The 22,669-nt window shown below is 41.6% G+C and overlaps 1 protein-coding gene across 3 annotated transcripts in view; it reads left to right on the top strand.

Annotated features, from left to right (window-relative positions):
- The window catches only part of LOC138749470 (protein unc-13 homolog C-like), an 877,967-nt gene that overhangs the window by 567,991 nt on the left and 287,307 nt on the right, over positions 1–22,669 (top strand). For all 3 annotated transcript variants that reach the window (XM_069910841.1, XM_069910842.1, XM_069910843.1), the window contains 2 exons: positions 13,139–13,254; positions 21,617–21,780. In XM_069910841.1, coding sequence (XP_069766942.1) covers positions 13,139–13,254; positions 21,617–21,780 — 280 coding nt within the window. The remainder of the gene's footprint in view (positions 1–13,138; positions 13,255–21,616; positions 21,781–22,669) is intronic.

Raw genomic sequence — 22,669 nt, forward strand, 5'->3', positions numbered from 1 at the left:
ATATTTTGTTGTCTATTAACTGTTTTAATAGTTTGGAATACATTCGAACGTGATCTATCACATTACAATCTTGTAATTCACTTCCACATTTGTTTGTTACACTTGAATTTTCATTTTACTTTGTTATTGCAGTCAGAATTTCATTAATATCCCTCAAAGCTTTCAGCATTTTCATGGCTGTAAGATGTGACTTCATATTTTTTCAGTTCATCCTCAGCATATTTTTGATTATCCCACCATAAAACCTGTAGAAACATGGTGACAATTTCCAGCTGACAAATTCCTGCCGAAGTGAAATTAATTTAGTTCTTTTTCTCCTTTTAAACAAGACAGTACTAAATAAATTTAAATCTAATTAAACCTTCCAGGTCTTCTTAAATTGACTCACATGTTAAAGCAAATATTACATCTAAAAATATTGGTTTTTTTTAATTTTGAACTTGGCTGAGATCAAGTTAATAAGTTTAAATTAAAATTAAGGTATGTTTTTACGTGAACCCAGTTTTTTATTTTTCAACCATCAATTATTTTGCATGCCTCTAAATAGCAAATGTAACATATAAACAGAAAATGTTGGAAATACTCAGTGGTATATATTGAAAATGAAGCAGAATTTTTACTTCATTAGAAATGTCTTCATTAAAAATGGAAAATTCTAAAAAGCAAATTGTTTCAGAAGGTAGAGAGCCAATGGAAAAAGGAAGGTTAAATGACAAAAAGAAGCTGGTGAATGGCAAAATCAAACCATAATCTGAGAGTTGATGCTTGAAGACCCCCTTCGTTGCATCTGATATCCAGAGATCCATAGAGGTCCATAGATCCCTCAAGGTTGCCACGTAAATTGATAGGGTAGTTAAGAGGGCATGTGGTGTGTTAGCCTTCATCGGTCGAGGATTGAGTTTAAGGGTCATGAGGTAATGTTGAAGCTCTATAAAGCTCTGGTTAGGCCACACTTGGAACATTGCAGTTTTGGTCACCTCATTACAGGAGAAATGTGGAAAACATTCACCAGGATGTTCACTGGAGTACATATCATAAAAAGCAAGGTTTTCAGACCTAGAGCTTTTCTTTTTGAAGCAACAAAAGATGAAAGATGACTCAATAGAGATGTATAAGATTTTGAGGAGCTTAGATAAGGTGGACAGCCAGCACCTTTTTCCTGTGGTGACATTAGTAAACACCAGAAGATGTCTGTTTAAGATCCGATAATAGAAGATATCCCTATGTATCCATTCCTCTAGCTCTGTCTCATTCTTTCTTTTTCCCTTTTCCTCTGTCTCCTTTCCCCCAGCTCTGCATTGACAGAACCACCTCTCTCCCCCAATCAACTCTCACTTTCCTCTCCCATCCTCCTCTCCATGTCCAATGATCACCTTTTGCTTGTGGGCCTGTGCACCTCCCCCTGCCCTTTCTTCCCTTCTCCCCCAGATTTTATTCAGGGTCCTGCCTGATTTTTGGTCATGCCTTGATTAAGGGCTCAGGCCCCAAACATTTGTTATATATCTTTGCCTCCAATGGGCACTTTGAAATTTGCTGTTTTCCTCCAGAGTTTTTGTGCTTTTACTACAATCACTGCATCTGTAAATTTATGTTTCACCTTCTTGGATTATTGTGGATTAGATTTCCATAGGTGGGTACCACATGGTGGACTGAAAGCCTGTATAGAGCTGTAATGTGTTAACCAAAGTTCAGTAGCAAATTCATGCAAGAATTGAAGTACAATTTCCAAAGAAACAGTCAGGTGACATTATTTTACCTTTGGTGCAATGACCAAATTATTGTTAAGAAAATGAGTTCTTCCTATCACTGTCCTGCCAAGCAGAGTGAAAGATCCTTAAATTTAGTTTGCATTTAATCCCAAAGTTTCTAACTTCATTGATCCAATTTGGAGTCTACTTTATTCCCTTTGTGAGTTATATCTTGTGAGTACCTCATCTATCAATCATGTACTTATTCCTGCTAGCTGAAAATATATGTCCACAGTAAGAGATAGCACATGTATTGAATAGCATCTGCCAGACAGGGAGAATGTTAGTAGATATTGACTTTTGTGATTGTGATTGAACTGTACAGAGCCAGAAGTGTCGATGTAAATGGTCAAACAGACATTCAATAGGGCACCTTATGGAAGACTCTTTCCTGGCAAAATCCTCGAGATTTTACACTGTTAAGAACAAAGAATACTGCATGTATTTGAATATGTCAATAGTTACAATTGCTTCACGAAACAGAGAAGCTGCAGAAGTGGAATCCTGAGGAAAGGGCGAGAAGAAGGAGGAACTTAGTGGGTACTGGTGTAGCTCTTGCACGAGTAGAAATGGTCATTCAAAATTTTGGGTCGGGAACCTTTATTGAGACTCAGTTGCCAAATTTATTTCAGAAATGAGTGTGGACAAATGGTCCATTGAATGCAGTACACAAAAGTGTTGGAGAGACTCAGCATCAATGGAAAGCAATAAGACAGTCAACATTTCAGGCCTCAGTCCTTCAGGTTAAGGTTCCATATTTACGATGTGAGCACATTCTATCTGCTGAGACACTTTTGAGTAGTTCAGGAGAAGGGTGTAAATGCTTTTAAGACAGAGACTGACTTTTGTTTTAATACCTTCTACTGGTATATCTTAAGCTTCAGGCCTCTATTGTTGTCTTACCCTAGGACTTTCCAGTCAATGGGATGCTAAATAGCAAGAGTGATTTTCCAAACAAAATGCAAACCTGCATCAAAGTTGAGGGTCTTCCCAATTGTTGACTCTGCCATAATGATAGACTTTGAAAACTTGCACTCTGGTCTGATAAATCAGGAGTTCTCAGCAACATTTCCCTTAATTTGGGAGGATATCGCAGAAAGGTTCATCAATTGCAACAAGGAGCTGAAAGTCTTCACATTTTGGCTGTATAAAAATCCACAGAACCTTCTGGATAAGTGAAACAAAGCGTGGTCCTGTTGGGTTGTCTGACCTGTTTTTGTGCCAGACTTCTGGTACCCACAGCAGGTCTGGCCAGATTACATCTGCTCACTCAGATGCACACTCAGAGCTCAGCAACTGAGAGCTCATACAGTCGGGAGAGCATATCCTAGTGTGATACTTAAGGATAAAGAATGAAATAAATTAATTACATTCCTTTTGATAAAATAAACTTGTTTTTGTGAAGTGAAAGTTTATTCAGATGAGTGTGTTAACTCTGAAGGGATTGGCCTGGATTAGAGAGTTGCTTGGAATGGACAAGCTGTGAAATGGGTGTACTATTGGAACCAATTTACATGCACTTTGACCTGTCATTCTCACTGAACTCACCACTGATGTTCAGAAACCAGAGAAGCCCACTGATGGCAATAACCATCCAGCGCCCATCCACATTAATCCCGCTTGTATTCACTGAGTGTTGACTGTGATAATGTATTAAATCTCAATCTATCTTCAGATCACTCATCCCCACAAGATATGAAAATGTAAATTTAAGGTTATTGATGCTAAACAAAAATGCATAAAGAGCATTTTAAGCCTCAGGCCCTTTTTCTATTCATTGAGGCTGCTTCATTGGATTTATTTAAGAAGCAGATCAGTTTTTAAATAATGAGAGAAAAGGGTTATAAGGAACGGGCAGGTAGGTGGAGCTGAGTCCACAACGAGATCAGCCATGATCTTATTAAATGGTGCAGCAGGTTCTATGGGACACATGAACCCTGCCTACTCTGATTTCTTATGCTCTTACATTCTTAATTGGCATCTTTTTGCAATTGTTGTGCCTCACCAGCAGTAATTGAAAGATGCATAAGCAGATGGGTTAAGTTTAACTCAAAATTTATTAATAATTGTCAATAATATAATTGTCTCAATAAACTCAACACCCAAACATAAGCCTTTATGGCAACTATATACTAACAATGGATATTTATAGTGTGTATGTGAAAAAAAACCTCAAACTATTACAATCTAAGCACAAATGCCCCAAAATAAATTCCCAAAACAAAACCCCAAGTCAGTCAAAAGAGCAGTCCACAGAATCTGGTCTCCAGGCTTTAATGTCTTAGTTCATTTGTGCACAGGTCTTTGAGTTGAATGTGGAGAGAGATGACGTCACTGAGCAGACTTACAACCTTAGCAGGTGAATACAGAAAACTTTCCTTCGTTTCTGTTTGGTAACGACTACCTTCAGTTTTCTCACAAGGGAGTTTCTCACAGTGACCTTCTGGTCACTAACATGAAGTCTGCACCCCCGAAGCCCTTTTTGGGGCTGCACCAGGTGACCCTCTGTCACACAAAGTCTTTTCCACCAAAACCCCACCTTGGGCTATATCAAGTGATTTTTATCCTACAAAGTCCTCTTCTCAAAAGGGGACTGGAAAAGCACAGGTCGGACACACACTCTGGGGATCAGAGAGTAAAATCTACTGTCAGATCAGCAGTGTTGGCTCCCGCAAACAGAGCAGCTCACTCTCTTGCCTTTTAGCTGGAGCTGCCAGGTGAACACACTGACAGGTTGTTCCTCAGTGCCCTGGACAGTTTAACTGCTTCAGTGCATGTCTTTGGCACTCCTGATTGGAAGAGAGGAGTGAACAGCAGCAGGCATGCTCTCAGCAAGCCCACTGGCTTCAGTGTGCGGCTCTTGCACTCCACACAGCTGTTCGCTCTCCCAGCTCACTGCTCCGGTGCTCTACACAGTGTGCGCTCCTTTCTCCCATTGCACAGTCAGCCACTGTACCTAGTCAGAAATAAAACTGTCCATGGTCCATAACATTGAAATGCAAAGAGCTCATTGAATTAACCTTATGATTCAGTTACTCCTTTGTAGTAAAAGCACTCAATGCTGGAGAAACTCAGCAGGTTAAACAGAGAACTTTATATAGCAAAGATAAAGAAGCATAGCCAATATTTCAGGCTTGAGCCCTTCATCAAGGTCTGAGAAAAATGTAGGCAGGTGGCTGATTCCTCAAAAGACACGCTTGCTTTGAGAAGTTGTTAGAGTGGTTCATTCCTTCAAGTGATAGTACAGTGTGTTTCACATGCATTGCTGCTTCCATCAGGTGCATCATTGGATTGCTGGGCCACTTGGTTAGGGGAGGCAGTAGGAAATGGAGTGGGTGGGTGTGAACTGGGTGAAATCAGTGGAGAGGAAGGTTTGGACAGCACATGAGCCCCTTGAGATACACAACAGACTGATTGGGTTATGATCGGATGGCAGATTGTGAGTAGAGGGAGAGCAAGTCAAATGGTCAGGGTGGAGAGGAACTGAAGGCCTCAAACACATTCCAGCCATGAGTGGCACTTACTGATAATGCAGCAAAATTCCCAGAGAAACCGGTGGATTATTTACAATCTGACATGATATCAAAATGTTCCTTTATATCACTTTGTTGACCAGTGATAAAATTGGAAAGAAAATAGGTTGCAAACTTTGCATCTAATTCTTTTGTTAAATATTTAAAATGAGCCATGCATATTGATGAATAATTGGTAAACAAAACTTGCATTAGGGTGAATCCCACAGACAGTCCCTGGTTATATCCTGAATGGCTGGATTACTACTAAGCATGGACAACAGGAAAAATTATGGTCAATTTACCCAGAAAGACAGAGGAAAATGTATTTAAATTGTATGTACATGTGAGGTTGTTAATTTGTACTGCTGTAGCTTACAATCTTGAATACCAAATAGTTTTACGGGGCAAAGATAATAGTCAGTTGCTGATTGAAATATAAAGCTGTTATCAGCATGTACAGAATGAAATGTCATTGCTAGCAATGGACATTCAGGAGCCATTACTGCTGCATTTTCATGTTAAGTAAATTTGAATTTCAGATAAATAGAATAATGATTATCATTTGAAATTAATTATGATTTCCCTCAGCAACTCACATGAGAAATGCTAAATATGTTCCTGACAAGTTTTTTGATTGATCAAGAAAATTACAAACAAATTGATAGTTACTTCTGCCCTGATTTGTCATAGAGCAGCTTTTCTTTTCCATCCTTGCTATGTCATTGATGGATTAGTGTTTAATCAGACTTATGGCTTTAAATCATCCTGTGATTAATAGTTAGGGAACAATAATTGTCACCAGTAATTTACGAAAGGTATTAGCCTCACACAGTGGTGGATCCAGACTAAGGTGAATCCTGTTTAGATGCACGAGTGTTACCAATCTCTATTCAATTTGAAGCAGATCGATGAAACTCGCATTTGTTCCAACTGGCCAAGTCTTAATTGAGATGAATTTGGGTGCGGCCATGTTAGAGTTGCCCAACTAGATAGTATATTTGCCACCTCAGAGTCAGTGTCTGAGGAAGCTGTAGAGTAAAAATGTGATGCTTAGATGAGGATTAATGTTGAGTAGCAGTTAGAACATGATTACGTCAATGTGTATACTGTCCCAGCTCCTGACCCTCCCCTTCAAAGGCAATATTCTAATTCCTGCAACAGCCAAGGGAACACACAATTGAATGAGCCTTGCAAGGCGACCTTTCCCCAGCTGCATTCCCACTGAGAGGCTGTGATTGGGAATAGTAGTCAAGCAAAAACAAGGAGCAGGGAACTGGAGTTGCGTTTCAGGTATCATGGAATTTTGACTTGGTCGAGGGGGGGAAGAGGAGACTGGGATCACCATTGTTGGTGATTGGGGGCATGTAGTTAGGCCAGGGTCCAATAGAGAGTTGGCAGAAAGCAGTATGACTGTGAGTTTATTGTCAAACATATGGCACAATATACATATGCACTGACGTCCTTACTTAACCATATAACCATATAACCACTTACAGCACAGAACAGGCCAGTTCGGCCCTACTAGTCCATGCCGTAACAAATCCCCACCCTCCTAGTCCCACTGACCAGCACCCGGTCCATACCCCTCCAGTCCTCTCCTATCCATGTAACTATCCAGTCTTTCCTTAAATGTAACCAATGATCCCGCCTCGACCATGACTGTCGGAAGCTCATTTCACATTCCTACCACCCTTTGCGTAAAGAAATTTCCCCTCATGTTCCCCTTATAATTTTCCCCCTTCAATCTTAAACCATGCCCTCTAGTTTGAATCCCTCCCACTCTTAATTGAAAAAGCCTATCCACGTTTACTCTGTCTGTCCCTTTTAAAATCTTAAACACCTCTATCAAGTCCCCTCTCAATCTTCTACACTCCAGAGAAAAAAGCCCCAGTCTGCACAACCTTTCCCTGTAACTCAAACCTTGAAATCCTGTCAACATTCTCGTGAACCTTCTCTGCACTCTCTCTATTTTGTTTATATCTTTCCTATAATTTGGTGACCAAAACTGTACACAGTACGACAAATTTGGCCTCACCAATGCCTTGTACAATTTCATCATAACCTCCCTACTCTTGAATTCAATACTCCGATTTATGAAGGCCAACATTCCAAATGCCTTCTTCACTACACCATCTACCTGAGTATCAGCCTTGAGGGTACTATTTACCACAACTCCTAAATCCCTTTGTTGCTCTGCACATCTCAATAGCCTACCATTTAATGCATATGACCTATTTAGATTTGCCTTTCCTAAATGTAACACCTCACACTTATCTGTATTAAATTCCATCAGCCATTTCTCAGCCCACACCTCCAGCCTTCCTAAATCACCTTTTAATCTATGGTAATCTTCCTCACTGTCCACAACACCACCAATCTTTGTATCATCCGCAAACTTGCTTATCCAATTCTCCACCCCTACTTCCAGATGGTTAATATATATAACAAACAATAGTGGACCCAGGACCGATCCCTGAGGAACTCCACTAGTCACCGGCCTCCAATTGGACAAACAATTTTCTACCACTACTCTCTGACACCTCTCATCCAACCATTACTGAATCCATTTCACTACCTCTTCATTTATACCTAATACCTCCACCTTTTTTCCGAACCTCCTGTGGGGAACTTTGTCAAAAGCTTTACTAAAGTCTAAATAGACAACATCCACAGCTTTCCCTTCATCAACCTTTTTTGTAACCCCCTCGAAAAACTCAATCAGATTTGTCAAGCATGATTTAACCCTGACAAAACCATGCTGATTACTCCCTAGAAATCCCTGTACCTCCAAATATTTGTAAATACCATCCCTCAGAACACTTTCCATCAACTTGCCCACCACAGACGTCAGACTCACAGGCCTATAATTCCAAGGTTTACATTTAGACTCGGCGGAACCACATGTGCCACCCTCCAATCCTTTGGCACTACCCCCGTGGCCAGTGAGATCCTAAATATCTCTGTTAATGGCCCCACTATCTGTCCACTAGCCTCCCTGAGTGTCCTTGGGAATATTTTGTCCGGTCCCGGAGATTTATCCACCTTTATCTTTTTCAACACAGCCATCACTACCTCCTCGGTTATCCTTATATGCTTCATTACCTCCCCACTATTTTTCTTTACCTCAACTGGTTCAATATTTTTTTCCCCGAGTGAATACCGAGGCAAAGAAATCATTCAAAATTTCCCCCATTTCCTCTGACTTCTCACTCAGCCTACCCTCACTATCTACAAGGGGTCCAATTTTATCCCTCACTAATCTTTTACTTTTAATGTACTTATAGAAACCCTTTGGATTTATTTTTACTCTGTCTGCCAAAGCCTCTTCGTGCCTTTTTTTGGCCTTTCTAATTTCTTTCTTAAGATTCCTTCTATACTCCTTGTAGTCCTCCTTCAAATTGTCAGCTCCCTGTTCTTTATACCTTTTGTACACCTCCCTTTTTCTCCTAACCAAATTTCCAATATTCCTCGAAAACCAAGCCTCCCTATGACTTCCAGCCTTTCCTTTGATCCTCACTGGGACATAACTACTCTGTACCCTCAAAATTTCATTTTTGAATATCCTCCATTTTTCATTTACATCCTCACCTGAAAATATCCTGTCCCACTCAATACTCCCCAAATCCCTTCTTATTCCTTCGAAATTTGCTCTTCTCCAATCCAGAACCTCAACTTTAGGCCCCTCCTTGCTCTTCCCTAAAACTACCTTAAAACTAACAGAATTATGATCACTAGACCCACTTGGATCTCCAACATTAATGTCTGATACCTGACCTAGCTCGTTCCCTAACAGGAGATCCAGTATTACACTGTCCCGAGTCAATTCTTCTACTAATTGATTCAGAAAACAATCTTGAACACATTTTACGAACTCTAGCCCATCCAGCCCTCTTACTGTATGGGTATCCTAATCAATGTGAGGGAGGTTAAAATCTCCCATGATCACTACTTTATGATTCTCACACATATACGTTATCTCTCTACACATTTGTTCCTCTAGTTTTCTTGACCCATTTGGTGGTCTGTAATACACCCCTATTAGCACCCTCATGTCTCCTTCACCCCTCAATTCCACCCAAACAGCCTCACTGGACGATCCCTCCAGACCATCTTGCCACCTCACGGTAGTAATGTCCTCCTTAACAAGCAGAGCAACTCCTCCCCCTTTTTTAACCCCTGATCTATCACATCTAAAACAAATGTATCCTGGAACGTTAAGTTGCCAGTCCTGCCCCTCTTGTAGCCAGATCTCACTAATTGCCACAATATCGTGACCCCAAGTATCTGTCCATGCTCTAAGCTCATCTACCTTGTTCACTATGCTTCTTGCATTAAAATATATGCATTTCAGAGAATGACCCTCACATACATTCTCATTTCTACCTTCTACCCTAATCTCCATCCTACCTTTGTTACTTGCTGCAGTTGAACCCGTACCATATGAAAAAAATAATGACCATAATATACAATAAATTAAATTAAAAGGAGATAATGAATACAAAAGCTAGATAGATAATAAATATTGAAAATGTTGTAAACCAATGGTAATTCCATAGTTACAAGTCCTGCTATGTTCTTTGTCTTTGGTGGTTCTAGATTCTAGAACAATGGTACTGAAATGATCACAAGACACAGGGTGGCACATTTGGCGTAGCAGTAAGCGCAACGCCTTTACAGCACCATTGATGAGAAGTGTACCAGGGTTTGAATTTCACTCTATCTGTAAGGAGTTTGTACTGTCTACGTGGGTTTTCTCTGGGGGCTTCAGTTTCCTATTACCGTTCAAAATATACCAGGTTAATGGGGTGTAAATTGGGCGACACAGACTCGTGGGCCGAAATGCCTGTTACCATGCTGTAGGTCTAAATTTTTTAAAAATTGAAAATATAGGAGCAGGAGTCGGCCCATTGACCCATCAACTCTGCTCTGCCATTCTAATCATGAGTTGATCCATTTCCCACTCAGCCCCACTCCCCCACTTTCTCCTCATAACCCTTGATGCCCTGACTAGTCAATCTCTGCATTAAATGCACTCAATGACCTCACTTCCACAGCTGCCTATGGCAACAAGTTCCACAGACTCACGACCCTCTGACTAAAGAAATTTTTCTGCATCTCTCTTTTAAATTGACACCCTTTTGTCGTGAAGTGATGGGTGTTGATCTTGTTGTTCTTCGTCCTTGGTTGGTCTGGAACAATGGTTCTGAAAGGGAGGCTCCAACCCCCTTCCTGAAGGGTTATGGGTATTTCCAGAGGACAGAGGCATCCATGTGATTGAGACTGGAGGAGTGAGGATTAAATGGAAAACTCAACGAGGAAGCCATAGAATGATTTGTAAGCACACTTCACAGCTGCAGACTAGCTAACTTGATTCTCTGAGACACAGAGAAGCAAGCCTCATGGTTAGTGTGGTGGTTAGTGCAATGATATTACAGCACCAACCAATCCAGCGCTGTCCATGAGGAGTTTGTACTTTCTCCTCATGACCTATGTGGGTTTTCCCCGGGTGCTCTAGTTTTCTCCAAGAGATATGGGATTGTTACGTTATTGGGTATGTAGATTTCATGGGCCAGAAGGGCCTTCTAACGTGCTGTGTCATTACAAATGATTATATATACAATACTTAAGTCTGCTTTTGTGTTTGTGGCTCTCAGTTCATGGGCGTCATGTTAATGTTGTGCTCCTGAGGTCAAAGCATTCATTATGAGCAATTTGAGGCCAGGGAACACAGGACAAATGTGATGTTCCACATGAACTGTGCAGTAAAGGGATGAAATTCCTCTGTGTGGTGCACAAAATCCTTCTACCACAAGAACAATGTTTAGTTGTACCAACCACAACCTGCAGTTATTTGGTAATGAAATGTTGCAAAGAGTTAATTTTGTACCTTAAGATGAAAAGAGATTAAGTCAGATGACTAAAAGTGTGGCAAAGAGGTAGATTTTGGGATGCACCTCAAATGCGGAAGGGAAGAGTGGAAGGATAAGGATGGAAGCTAAAAACACCATGGCTGAACATGTAGAATTAGGGATGTGCCTTGGATCTTGTAGAGTTCATGAGTGGAGGGAAAAAGCCATGTCAAGATGACCAATGGATGCCTATATTAGGTGATCATGGACTGACGCAGATTTGGAATGAACTCAAGCTCTGAGCGAATCATGGGAGGCCCATAAAAAGCCTCAGATGTTCCTTACAAAGTTTCTTTTTAAATTGTTTTCGTCAACTTTGTGATTTTTATGGAGTACTTTGATTTAAACAAACAAGACAGTACTTGCGATGAGATTGAGTAAAATGGGAGGAAATGTGGTGAGAAAGCATTCAAGGTTCAAAAGAAACTAGGGAGATCATCTTGCTCAAAATAGAAGTTAGAATGATTCAATATTGGCAGAACACCAATGAATTTCAAAGTCTTGGCTGGAGTAAATGATCAAAGACCATGTTGGAATAGAGCCACAGATAAAGTACATTTTGTAGTGCTTAATGGCAGTGAGTAGATTTGGAGGGGCTGGATCACTGGAGGTGTTTAAAGAGGAGGAGGTGAATAAAGATCGGGGAATTGTGAGTTATGGAGATGAGGTCTGGGAAAGATCAGCTCTGATCAGGTGGAATCCTAGGCAAGCATGAAGGGGTAGAGTGACTGACTCCTCCTCCCATTTTATTTGTGTTATCGAGTTTTATAGCATAAAAGCAGACCCTTCAGCCCAACTTGTCCATGCTATTCAAGATGTCTACCTAAACTACTCTCTTTACATGACTAATGTCAAGGCTAGTTGTCAAAGCTCCACGTGATTTTATAAACTCCCATAAGGTCCTCCCTCAGCCTCCTACACTCCAAGGTAAAAAGTCCCAGTGTCTCAAGCCTGCCCTTATAATTCAAGCCCACTAATGATGCCACTAACTCTGAATTGTTTCTGCACCCTTTACAGCTCAATGATGTCCTTCCCAGACCTCCTTGTTTTCTAGGCAGAGGTTCATTATCTGCACCTCACTGGCTCTGAAACTTGCTTCAGCTAAACCTGCCATGATTTAACAGGAACGTTGTTCATGAAAAATGCAGGTTGATTATGGGATGGTGACAAAGACCAGGGTCTGTATGCTTGTAAATATTTAACCAATAAGAAATAAGAATTGGGAAATAAGCACAGAAAGAGTTGAAAAAAAAAATGTTATACTCACTATTTCACGTGCTACAGAAAGATTGTTTCCCAATTACTGAATACAGAACTTGTTCCAGGAAGTTATAGCTAATACATTATTCTGTGAGTGACATTTTAATGCCGAAAGGCAGCAGCTCAAACCGTGGCTCTTCAAAGTAATGTTCGATGACCATTTTTGCAGAGAGTGAGTGGCAAAGTAATGTTCTCATGCTTGTGGGTGGCTAGACCATCAGAAGGATGGTGGGGCATTTGAGAGAATAGCTTTTGGAGGAATGGTCTGCCAGCCAGAATGACTCGCTGGCTCACGAGGTCTCTCCTGTTTCAGAAAGAAATACCAAATAAGAAATGCTACCTGTATTACTCTATTTTTGTTCTCATTTTGCAGCTCAATCCCTTCTCTCAGCATTCTGTCTCCTTTGCCCTGCGTTTACTTTTCTTCATCTGTTCCCACTCCAAATCGGTGTATTATATTTTTAATTTATTGAAATACGTTTTGAGTTGACATTATGAGAACCCTGAAACTCTTTTTACGTTGAAGAGTCAGTTCACAGCTTTGGCAGTGATGATTGTCTGCGATTGGGTGAAGGCTCCTAGAAACCTTCCTTATTTCACTAGTTGTTACATGCTATTTATAAATTGTTACCCTCAAAATAAGCACTCCAATATTTTGCTGCATTGTAAAATAGATTTTAAAATCTGCTCTGTACCTTTTCTACAGAGAAGAGAACGGACAAATCAGCTGTTTCTGGTGCAATTAGAATGAAAATCTCGGTTGAAATTAAAGGTGAAGAAAAAGTGGCCCCTTATCATGTGCAATACACCTGCTTACATGAGGTGAGAGAACAGAGCAAATATGCACATTTATATAATGTTCTTAGTTTTTTAAAACAAATATTTGTTGTTGATTATGCATCTTGCAAATGTACTGACGCTTCCAACTGATGAACAAATAGAATGGGCAAGACCTTCCAGTGGGTACAAATTAGCAGGTTAGGTGGTTGCAGCAGGGATGCGCCAAGAACCTAGTAACCACTCAAGAGAGTGTAGCAGCTGAGACTGTGGGTAGGTCCACAGAGATTAGAGGGGGAGAGGGCTGCTGCAATAGGCCAGATTGGAAACTGAGTTAGGTCAGACGGGGCCAGAATGTGTAAACAAGGTTGTTGAATTGGTGTGAGTAAGGGGAGGCGTGATTGGTGTAGTGGTTAGCGCAATGCCTTTACAATGCCAGTGTTCAGGACCGGGATTCAAATCCCATGCTGTCTGTAAGGAGTTTGAACTGTTACGTGCCCAGAAGACCCCAAAACTCAGCAGCAATACATATTGACTAAGACAAGTGGTTACTTAAAGAAAAGTTGTTTTTAATTAACTTTAAACATGAAAACAGAATCACACTTTAACTTATCAATATTGACTTAACTAACCTAAGTTAACCCCCTTCTAATTCTAAGCGCACGTGTACGTAATGTGTGTGTAAGTTCAGAAAAGTTCTTTAGTTCGCAATCCAATCTCACTTCTTATTCCTCCAAGTTCTTTCTTTCTTTGGCTTGGCTTCGCGGACGAAGATTTATGGAGGGGGTAAAAAGTCCACGTCAGCTGCAGGCTCGTTTGTGGCTGACCAGTCCGATGCGGGACAGGCAGACACGATTGCAGCGGTTGCAAGGGAAAATTGGTTGGTTGGGGTTGGGTGTTGGGTTTTTCCTCCTTTGCCTTTTGTCAGTGAGGTGGGCTCTGCGGTCTTCTTCAAAGGAGGCTGCTGCCCGCCAAACTGTGAGGCGCCAAGATGCACGGTTTGAGGCGTTATCAGCCCACTGGCGGTGGTCAATGTGGCAGGCACCAAGAGATTTCTTTAGGCAGTCCTTGTACCTTTTCTTTGGTGCACCTCTGTCACGGTGGCCAGTGGAGAGCTCGCCATATAATACGATCTTGGGAAGGCGATGGTCCTCCATTCTGGAGACGTGACCCATCCAGCGCAGCTGGATCTTCAGCAGCATGGATTCGATGCTGTCGACCTCTGCCATCTCGAGTACCTCGACGTTAGGGGTGTGAGCGCTCCAATGGATGTTGAGGATGGAGCGGAGACAACGCTGGTGGAAGCGTTCTAGGAGCCGTAGGTGGTGCCGGTAGAGGACCCATGATTCGGAGCCGAACAGGAGTGTGGGTATGACAACGGCTCTGTATACGCTTATCTTTGTGAGGTTTTTCAGTTGGTTGTTTTTCCAGACTCTTTTGTGTAGTCTTCCAAAGGCGCTATTTGCCTTGGCGAGTCTGTTGTCTATCGCATTGTCGATCCTTGCATCTGATGAAATGGTGCAGCCGAGATAGGTAAACTGGTTGACCGTTTTGAGTTTTGTGTGCCCGATGGAGATGTGGGGGGGCTGGTAGTCATGGTGGGGAGCTGGCTGATGGAGGACCTCAGTTTTCTTCAGGCTGACTTCCAGGCCAAACATTTTGGCAGTTTCCGCAAAGCAGGACGTCAAGCGCTGAAGAGCTGGCTCTGAATGGGCAACTAAAGCGGCATCATCTGCAAAGAGTAGTTCACGGACAAGTTTCTCTTGTGTCTTGGTGTGAGCTTGCAGGCGCCTCAGATTGAAGTTCACTGTGCACAGAATTTAACATTTATAAAGTTCACCAGGCTTTGGTGCTTGAAAGGTAAACGCTCAGGAAGATTCTTGTCAGTTTAGAGAGAGATTTGTGGTTCCAGGACATCCACAACTGATTTCTTTTTAAGCAGCCACTCCAGTGTCTTGCTGATAAAACTTTCCCCCTCAGGGTTCTCCAGATGATAACCTTTCTTTCAGGTCACTACAGAGTTCCTTTTTGTTTCCCTTATTCCAAGTGAAACATTAGACAGCCAGTCCACTCCTCTTGCATGAACCACAAGGGCTTTGACCACTCACAATCCGTCTTCCAAAATGGGGTTTTCCACAAGCTTTCCTGCTTGTCCTGTTCCAGTCCCAGCTGCTGTTGCTGACTGTAACACTGTAGAACTGATCTCTGTGTGTGTGTGTCTCTCTCTCTCTCTCTCTCTCTCTCTCTCACACAGGGAGAAAGCCTGTTTTACTCTCTCTGCTTGCAAAACCACAAGACCCTCTTAGAACAACAAGATCCACTGCAGACTATCTGTAGCTCCGACAAGCTCCTTCATCTGTTGCCTTTTTGTAAACAACAATTCATTAGTGAAGTCTCTTGGGCACTCTCCAAAGCTTCTGCAAAGACTGTTGGTCCCGACATGTCTAGCATGGGGCAGAGCTCCAGTATTTTAAATAAGATCTGTTTTAAAGTGTTTGTATGTGACCTACACGAACAAATCTTTCCCAATTTTTCTCCCAAAAACATATCTGTATACTCTGTCACAGTACATTCTCCCCATGTCTGCATGAGTTTTCCCTGGGAGCTCCAGATTCATCCCGCCCTTCAAAACATACCTGGGATGTAAGCTAATTGGTTGTAAATTAGGTGGCATGGACTCATGGGCTAAAATGACCTGTTACCATGCTGTATGTCTACATTTAAGATTTAAAAGTTTAAATAAATGTAAAGTAGCATCTATGGAGAGGCTGGGTGGAAACTGGTTTGTGGTAGAATGATGTGAGTATTCATTATGAGCCTCAGATAATTGTTCATAACCAATTGTGATGGATTGGAGAGGGGAGGTGGAAGTTTACTGGGTGGGGAAGGTGCCCAGTGGATAAAAGGTAAAAAACAGGGCTCACTTTCATAGAGATACAGTTATTCAGCTCAGAAATAGTTCCCTTTGCCCCAACTCATCCATACTAAGAGGGTGCCTTCATCAGCTAGTCCCCTTTGCCTGAATTTAGCCCCTTTTCATCTTAGTCTTTCTTTTCCATGTCATTTCTGAATGTCTTTTAAATATTATAATTGTACCCGTCTCGATCACTTCCATTTTCATGTCACAAAACTGCTCAATGACATTTGTTCCGTGAGCCACTTGGTCTAATTTCCCTTGCAATGCTCCAGAAGAGGGAATTCTTGGATAGGGAAAGACATTATCTCTTGTTTGACTGATGCCAAAATCACATCTGCTGTGTATCACAGCTAAAAATGCCACGTCAAGTTCTGGAATGATATCGATCAAAATTCTTCTGCTTTGGACATGATCTCTCTTCTGATCCAAAGCCTAAAAAACTCAGTACGTACTGCACATTGGAATTTCTAGGCAAAGAATTTAAGTTGCATTGAATATATTTTTATCAAAATATTCACCATTATGAATTTTTTAACCCTGAACTATCTGAACACCTGTTGTGTTTGAGAACATGAATTTCGAGGTTCAAGAACAGTTTCTTTCCCAAAGTGATTTGACTCATGATTGGATCTCACATTGGCAAAAGATGATGCCCTTGCACAGTCTTTTATAACCATACTTTTCTCCTTTCCCTTCTCTATGCCTTTGTATTTTTCACCATGCCCCTGCATTATTTGACCAGTGTTAAACAGCGTAGAATGTTTCCCTGCACTGTTTTAAATTTACATTTTAAATTTAATTTTTTTTTTAAATGCAGAAAGTGCGGGATTTGAACCCAGGTCCGGATCTGGCACTGCAATAGCGTTGCTATAACCGTGCCACCCTGTTCTCTGTTTATTTGTTATTATTCCAATACCTGCTGTACGAGTAGGATCACCTGGATAGCACAGAAAACAAAGCTTCTTGCTGTATTTTGGGGAACATGACATAAATCATTCATTCCTATACAACCTCATCTGTGAGAGGTGCATCCAGCTGCAGCTCCTGACAAGCTGAGTTAAGGAATTGGAGCTGGAGTTGGATGAACTCCGGATCATTCAGGGGGAAGAGTGGGTGACAGACAGGAGTTACAGGGACACTATCACACTGAGGAGGAAGGAGGAGGGGAGATGGGTGACAGTCAGGAGAGGGAAAAGGAACAGACAGGCAGTGCAGGACACCCCTGTGACCATCCCTCTCAATAACAAGGATATTTGGGAGGAACTACCTACCAAGGATAAGCTACGAGGATCAGGTCTCTGGCATAGAGTCTGGTCCTGTGGTTAAGAAGGGAAGGGAGGAGAAGAAGCGAGCTGTAGTAATAGGGGATTCCATAGTTAGGAGGACAGTTAAGAGGTTCTGGGGAAGAGATCAAGTATCCCAGATGGTGTGTTGCCTCCCTGGTGCCAGGGTCCGAGATATCTCAGATCGAGTTTGTCTTGGGTAAACTTATACCTCTCATTTTGTTCGTTTTAGATTGGTCACAGTGTTTGAGCTACCGAAAGAAAATAGTCACACACACCGAGAGCAGTTCATCAAGGACTGCTCAGGGCTCACCTCTTTCTTTCGGCGAAACATCTCAAGACCAATCCTGCTGACTATGCCAATTGTCCTGGGTAAACTTGTACCTCTCACTTTGTTCATTTTAGATTGGTCACAGTGTTTGAGCTACCGAAAGAAAGAGATGAGCCCTGAGCAGTTCTTGATTCTGGGATGGACTGAACTGTTCTCGGTGTGTGTGTCTATTTTCTTTCGGGTATCTCAAACACTGACCAATCTAAAATGAACAAAATGAGAGGTATAAGTTTACCCAAGACAGAGTTCACAGTATTCTCAGGAGGGAGAGTGGACAGCTAGATGTCATGGTCCACGTAGGGACCAATTAGGTAGGTCGCAAGGATGAAGAGATTGTCCAAGGAGAGTTCAGGGAGTTAAAGGTTCCATTATTGTCACGAAATACTACATTTAGGATTTAACATACATGAACTTCTTTAACTTTTCTACCATAAGGAAGATAGAGAGTCTCCACTTTGTCTAGCGCCCCTCAAAATCAGGCCCCAGCGAGGAACAAACTTGTGACCCCAGTTTACAAGACCAGTGCTCTACCCACTGAGCTATTGGAGCTAGGGTTGAAGGACAGGATATCCAGGGTTGTGATCTCAGGATTGCCACATGCTAGTGAGGTTAGAAATAGGAGGATAAAGCAGCTGGACATGTGGCTAAAGACCTGGTGCAGGAGGGAGGGCTTCAGGTTTCTGGATCATTGGGCTCTCTTCCAGGGAAGGTGGGCCTGTTCCAATGGGACGGTTTGCATTTGATCTGGAGGGGGGATTAATATCCTTGTGGGAAGATTTGCCAGTGCTGCTCCAGTGGGTATAAACTAGATTTGCAGAGGGAGGGGAACCAGAGAGCCAGAGCAGATAGAGGAACGGAGGAGGGAAAAGTTGATGGGAATGTTACTTGCACCGTTCAAAGACAACAGGTTGAATGTGGTGGACATGTTCTCAGGTGCATCTATTTTGATGCAGGTTGTAGGAAAGGCAGACGAGCTTAGAGGAATTTTGACATCAGTGTTCCAGGCTTCTGTTGCTTTAGACGCGATAGAACAGGGATGATGAAAGGGGGAGGAGTGGCATTGCTTGTCAGGGAAAATATCACAGCTGTGCTCAGGCAGGACAGACTAGAGGGCTCATCTACTGAGGCTATATGGGTGGAGCTGAGGAATGGGAAAAATATGACCACACTCATTAGGTTGTATTATAGACTGCCAAATAGTCAGCGAGAATTGGAGGAGCAAATCAGTAGAGAGATAGGAGACAGCTACAGGAAACATAAGATTGTGATTGTAGGATATTTTAATTGTCCACATATTGACTTGGACTCCCATGCTGTAAAAGGGTTGGATGAATTGGAGTTTGTTAAATGTATTCAGGAAAGTTTTGTAAATCAATATATAGAGAAACCAAACGAGACAGGACAGGTGACAGAAGTATGTATAGGGGAACATTTTGATTCTCGTGCTCATAATGCAATTAATTTCAAGTTAATTATGGATAAGGATAGATCTAGGCCTCAAGTTGAGATTCTCAATTGGAGAAAGGCTAATTTTGAGGAAATGAGAAAGGATCTAGGAAGCATGAACTGGAATAAGTTGTTTTCGGGCAAGGATGTGCGATGTAAATGAAAGACCTTCAAAGGTGATATTTTGAGAGAACAGAGTTTGTATGTTCCTGTCAGGATTAAAGGCAAGGTTAGTATGCATAAAGAACCTTAGTTTTTGAGAGATATTAGGGATCTGGTTCGGAAGCAGAAAGAGGTGTGTAACAGGTACAGCAACATGGAGCAAATAAGGTACTTGAGGAGTATAAAAAATTCAAGAAAACCTCAAATATATCAGGAAGCCTAAAAGAAGATAAGAGGTTGCTTTGACAGACAAAGTGAAGGAAAATCCTCAGGGTTCCCACAAGTATATTAAGAATAAAAGGATAGTAAGGGACAAAAACAGTCTCCTTGAAGATCAGAGCTTTGTATGGAGCCAAAATAGATGGGGGAGATCTAAATATTTTTTTTAATCAGTACTTACTCAGGAAACTGGCACAGAGTTGTGGAAAGTAAGGAAAACAATCAGTGAGGTCATGGAACCTATACAGATTAAAGAGCAGGAAGCGCTTGGTGCCTTAAAGCAAATAAGGGTGAATAAATCCCCAGGGCCTGACAAGATAAGCCCGTGGACCTTGAGGGAGGCTTGTGTAGAAATTGCAGGGGCTCTGGCAGAAATATTTAAGATATCCTTGGCCATGGGTGTGGTGCCAGAGGATTGGAGGGTACCTCACATTGTTCTGTTTAAAAAAGACTCCAAAAGTAACCCTGGAATTATAGGCCAGTACACCTGACATCAGTAGTAGGTAAATTATTGGAAGGTGTTCTAAAAGATCGGATATACAGTTACTTGGATAGCTAGGGACGGCTTTGTGTGTGGTAGGTTGTGTTTAACCAATCTTAAAGAATTTGTCAAGAAGCTTATGAGGAAAATTGTTAAAGGGAAGACTGTGGATGTTGTCTACGTGGACTTTAGTAAGGCCCTTGACAAGGTCCCACATGGGAGGTTAGTCAGGAAGGTTCAGATGCTAGGTATTCATGGTGAAGTAGTGAACTAGATTCGACAATGGCTGGACAGGAGAAGCCAGGGGGTAGTGGTGAATGATTCTCAAACTGGAGGCCTGTGACTAGTGGTGCCTCAGGGATTGTTGCTGGGACCATTGTTATTTGTCATCTATATCAATGATCTGGATAATAATGTGGTAAATTGGACCAGAAAGTTTGCAGATGTCACTAAGCTTGGAGACATAGTGGACAGCAAAGAAGGTTTTCAAAGCTTGCAGAGGGATCTGGACCAGTTGGAAAAAATGGGCTGAAAAATGACAGATGGAATTTAATGCAGACAAGTTTGAGGTGCTGCATTTTGAGAGGACAAACCAAGGGTGAACATAGATGGTAAGAGGTAGGACACTGAGGACTGTGGTAGAACAGAGGGATCTGGGAATATAGAGACATAATTCCCTGAAAGTGGTGTCACAGGTGGATCAGGGCTGTAAAGAGAGCTTTTGGCATATTGGCCTTCATAAATCATAAATTAAAGTATTGAGTACGGAAGTTGGGATGTTATGATAAAGTTGTAAAAAGACATTGGTGAGGCGAAATTTGGAGGATTGTGTGCAGTTTTGATCACCTAACTACAGAAAAGGTAACAAAAAGATAGAAAGAGTGCAGAGAAGATTTACTAGGATGTTGCCCGAACTTCAGGAACTGAGTTACAGGGAAAGGTTAAACAGGTTAGGACTCCATTCCCTGGAGTGTAGAAGAATGAGGGGAGATTTGATAGAGGTATTTAAAATTATGAAGGGGAGAGAGATAAAATGTAGATAGGCTTTTTCCACTGAGGACATGGGCTAAAAGTGAAAGGGGAAAATGTAAGGGGGAATATGAGGGGAATCTTCTTCACACAGGGAGTGATGGGAGTGTAGAATGAACTGCCAGCTGAATGTGGGCTCAATTTTAACATTCAAGAAAAATTTGGACAGGTACATGGAAGGGAAGGGTATGGAGGGCTATGGACTGGGTGCAGGTCAGTGGACTAGGCAAAAAAAAGGTTCAGCATAGACTAGAAGGGCTGAAGGGACCTGTTTCTGTGCTATAATTTATTTGGTTCAATTTGATTTGGCAGCTGAGAATGTCACTTATATTTAGATCTATTTGCTATAAACCATTTTGACACAAGAAATTTTTTAATAATCTGCCTAGCTTCTTCTTGCATGTAGTTTTGGTGTTTTTAATACTTTGCTGCTTTAAAATAGGAAAGTTATTGGAATAAATTAATCATAGTTATTGTAGATCATCTTTGAAAGCAAGGACTACAAAACATAGATTTAACTCAACTCTTATTGTCTTCAGAACCTGTTTAATTATTTAACTGAAACAAAGAATAATGGTGTTGTGAAGATCCCACAAGTGAAAGGAGATGAGGCATGGAAAGTGTATTTTGAAGATGACGCTCAAGAAATCGTGGACGAATTTGCAATGCGCTATGGAGTTGAATCAATTTACCAGGCCATGACGTGAGTTACTAATTGCAGTATTTTCTTCTTGACGTACCCCAATTCAGTTTTAACTATGAAAGAATCATTTGGTCATCCTAGTGTCGTGGTTACGTTACTGGACTAATAATGCAGAGATGTGAATTAATATCCTACGTTTAAGAATTTGAATATCTGTTTAAGAATCTAGGAACGAATCGCTGGTGTCAAGGTAGGTGAGGAGGTGGATGCTGCTACAATGTCATACAGCCTCAGCTGGTGTATTGGCATCCTTCAGTGCTGGAAGCATATGGGGGCACCAATATCCCTGAGGGTAAAGCCCTCCAAAAGGTAGTGGACACAACCCAGGACATCACAGGCCAAACCCTCCCCACTATTGAGAACATCTACAGGGAACGCTGCCATTGGAAAGTAGCAGCAATCATCAAGGATCCACACCACCCAGCACACTCTCTGTTCTCGATGCTTCCTTAAGGAAATAGGTATGGATCCCACAAGATTCACGCCACCAGGTTCAGGAACAGCTGTTACCCCATCCACCATTAGACTCCTCAACGGCAAATTCAATCTGAGACTCATTTAAAAACTCTTACTTGTGCAATTTATTGATTATTTTTATGTCAGTTTGTTTACATTCGTTATCTGTTTTCAGTTCTTTATTTGTTTACCTGTATAGGCTGTGTACATTTTTTTTTGCACTACCAATAAGTAGTAATTCTGCCTTGCCAACAGAAAGAGAATCTCAGGGTTGTATGTGATGTCATGTATGTCCTCTGACAATAAATCTGAAATCCTTGCATGGTGGGTTGGTCGTGTGGTATGAGTCCTTCCCTTCATGATATGGTGGGTTGGACATGTGGCATTAGTCCCTCCCCATCATGAACACCTCTCTGCTGCAGAGTGATCTGGT

Source organism: Narcine bancroftii, chromosome 14, assembly GCF_036971445.1.
Source record: "Narcine bancroftii isolate sNarBan1 chromosome 14, sNarBan1.hap1, whole genome shotgun sequence".
NCBI lineage: Eukaryota > Metazoa > Chordata > Chondrichthyes > Torpediniformes > Narcinidae > Narcine > Narcine bancroftii.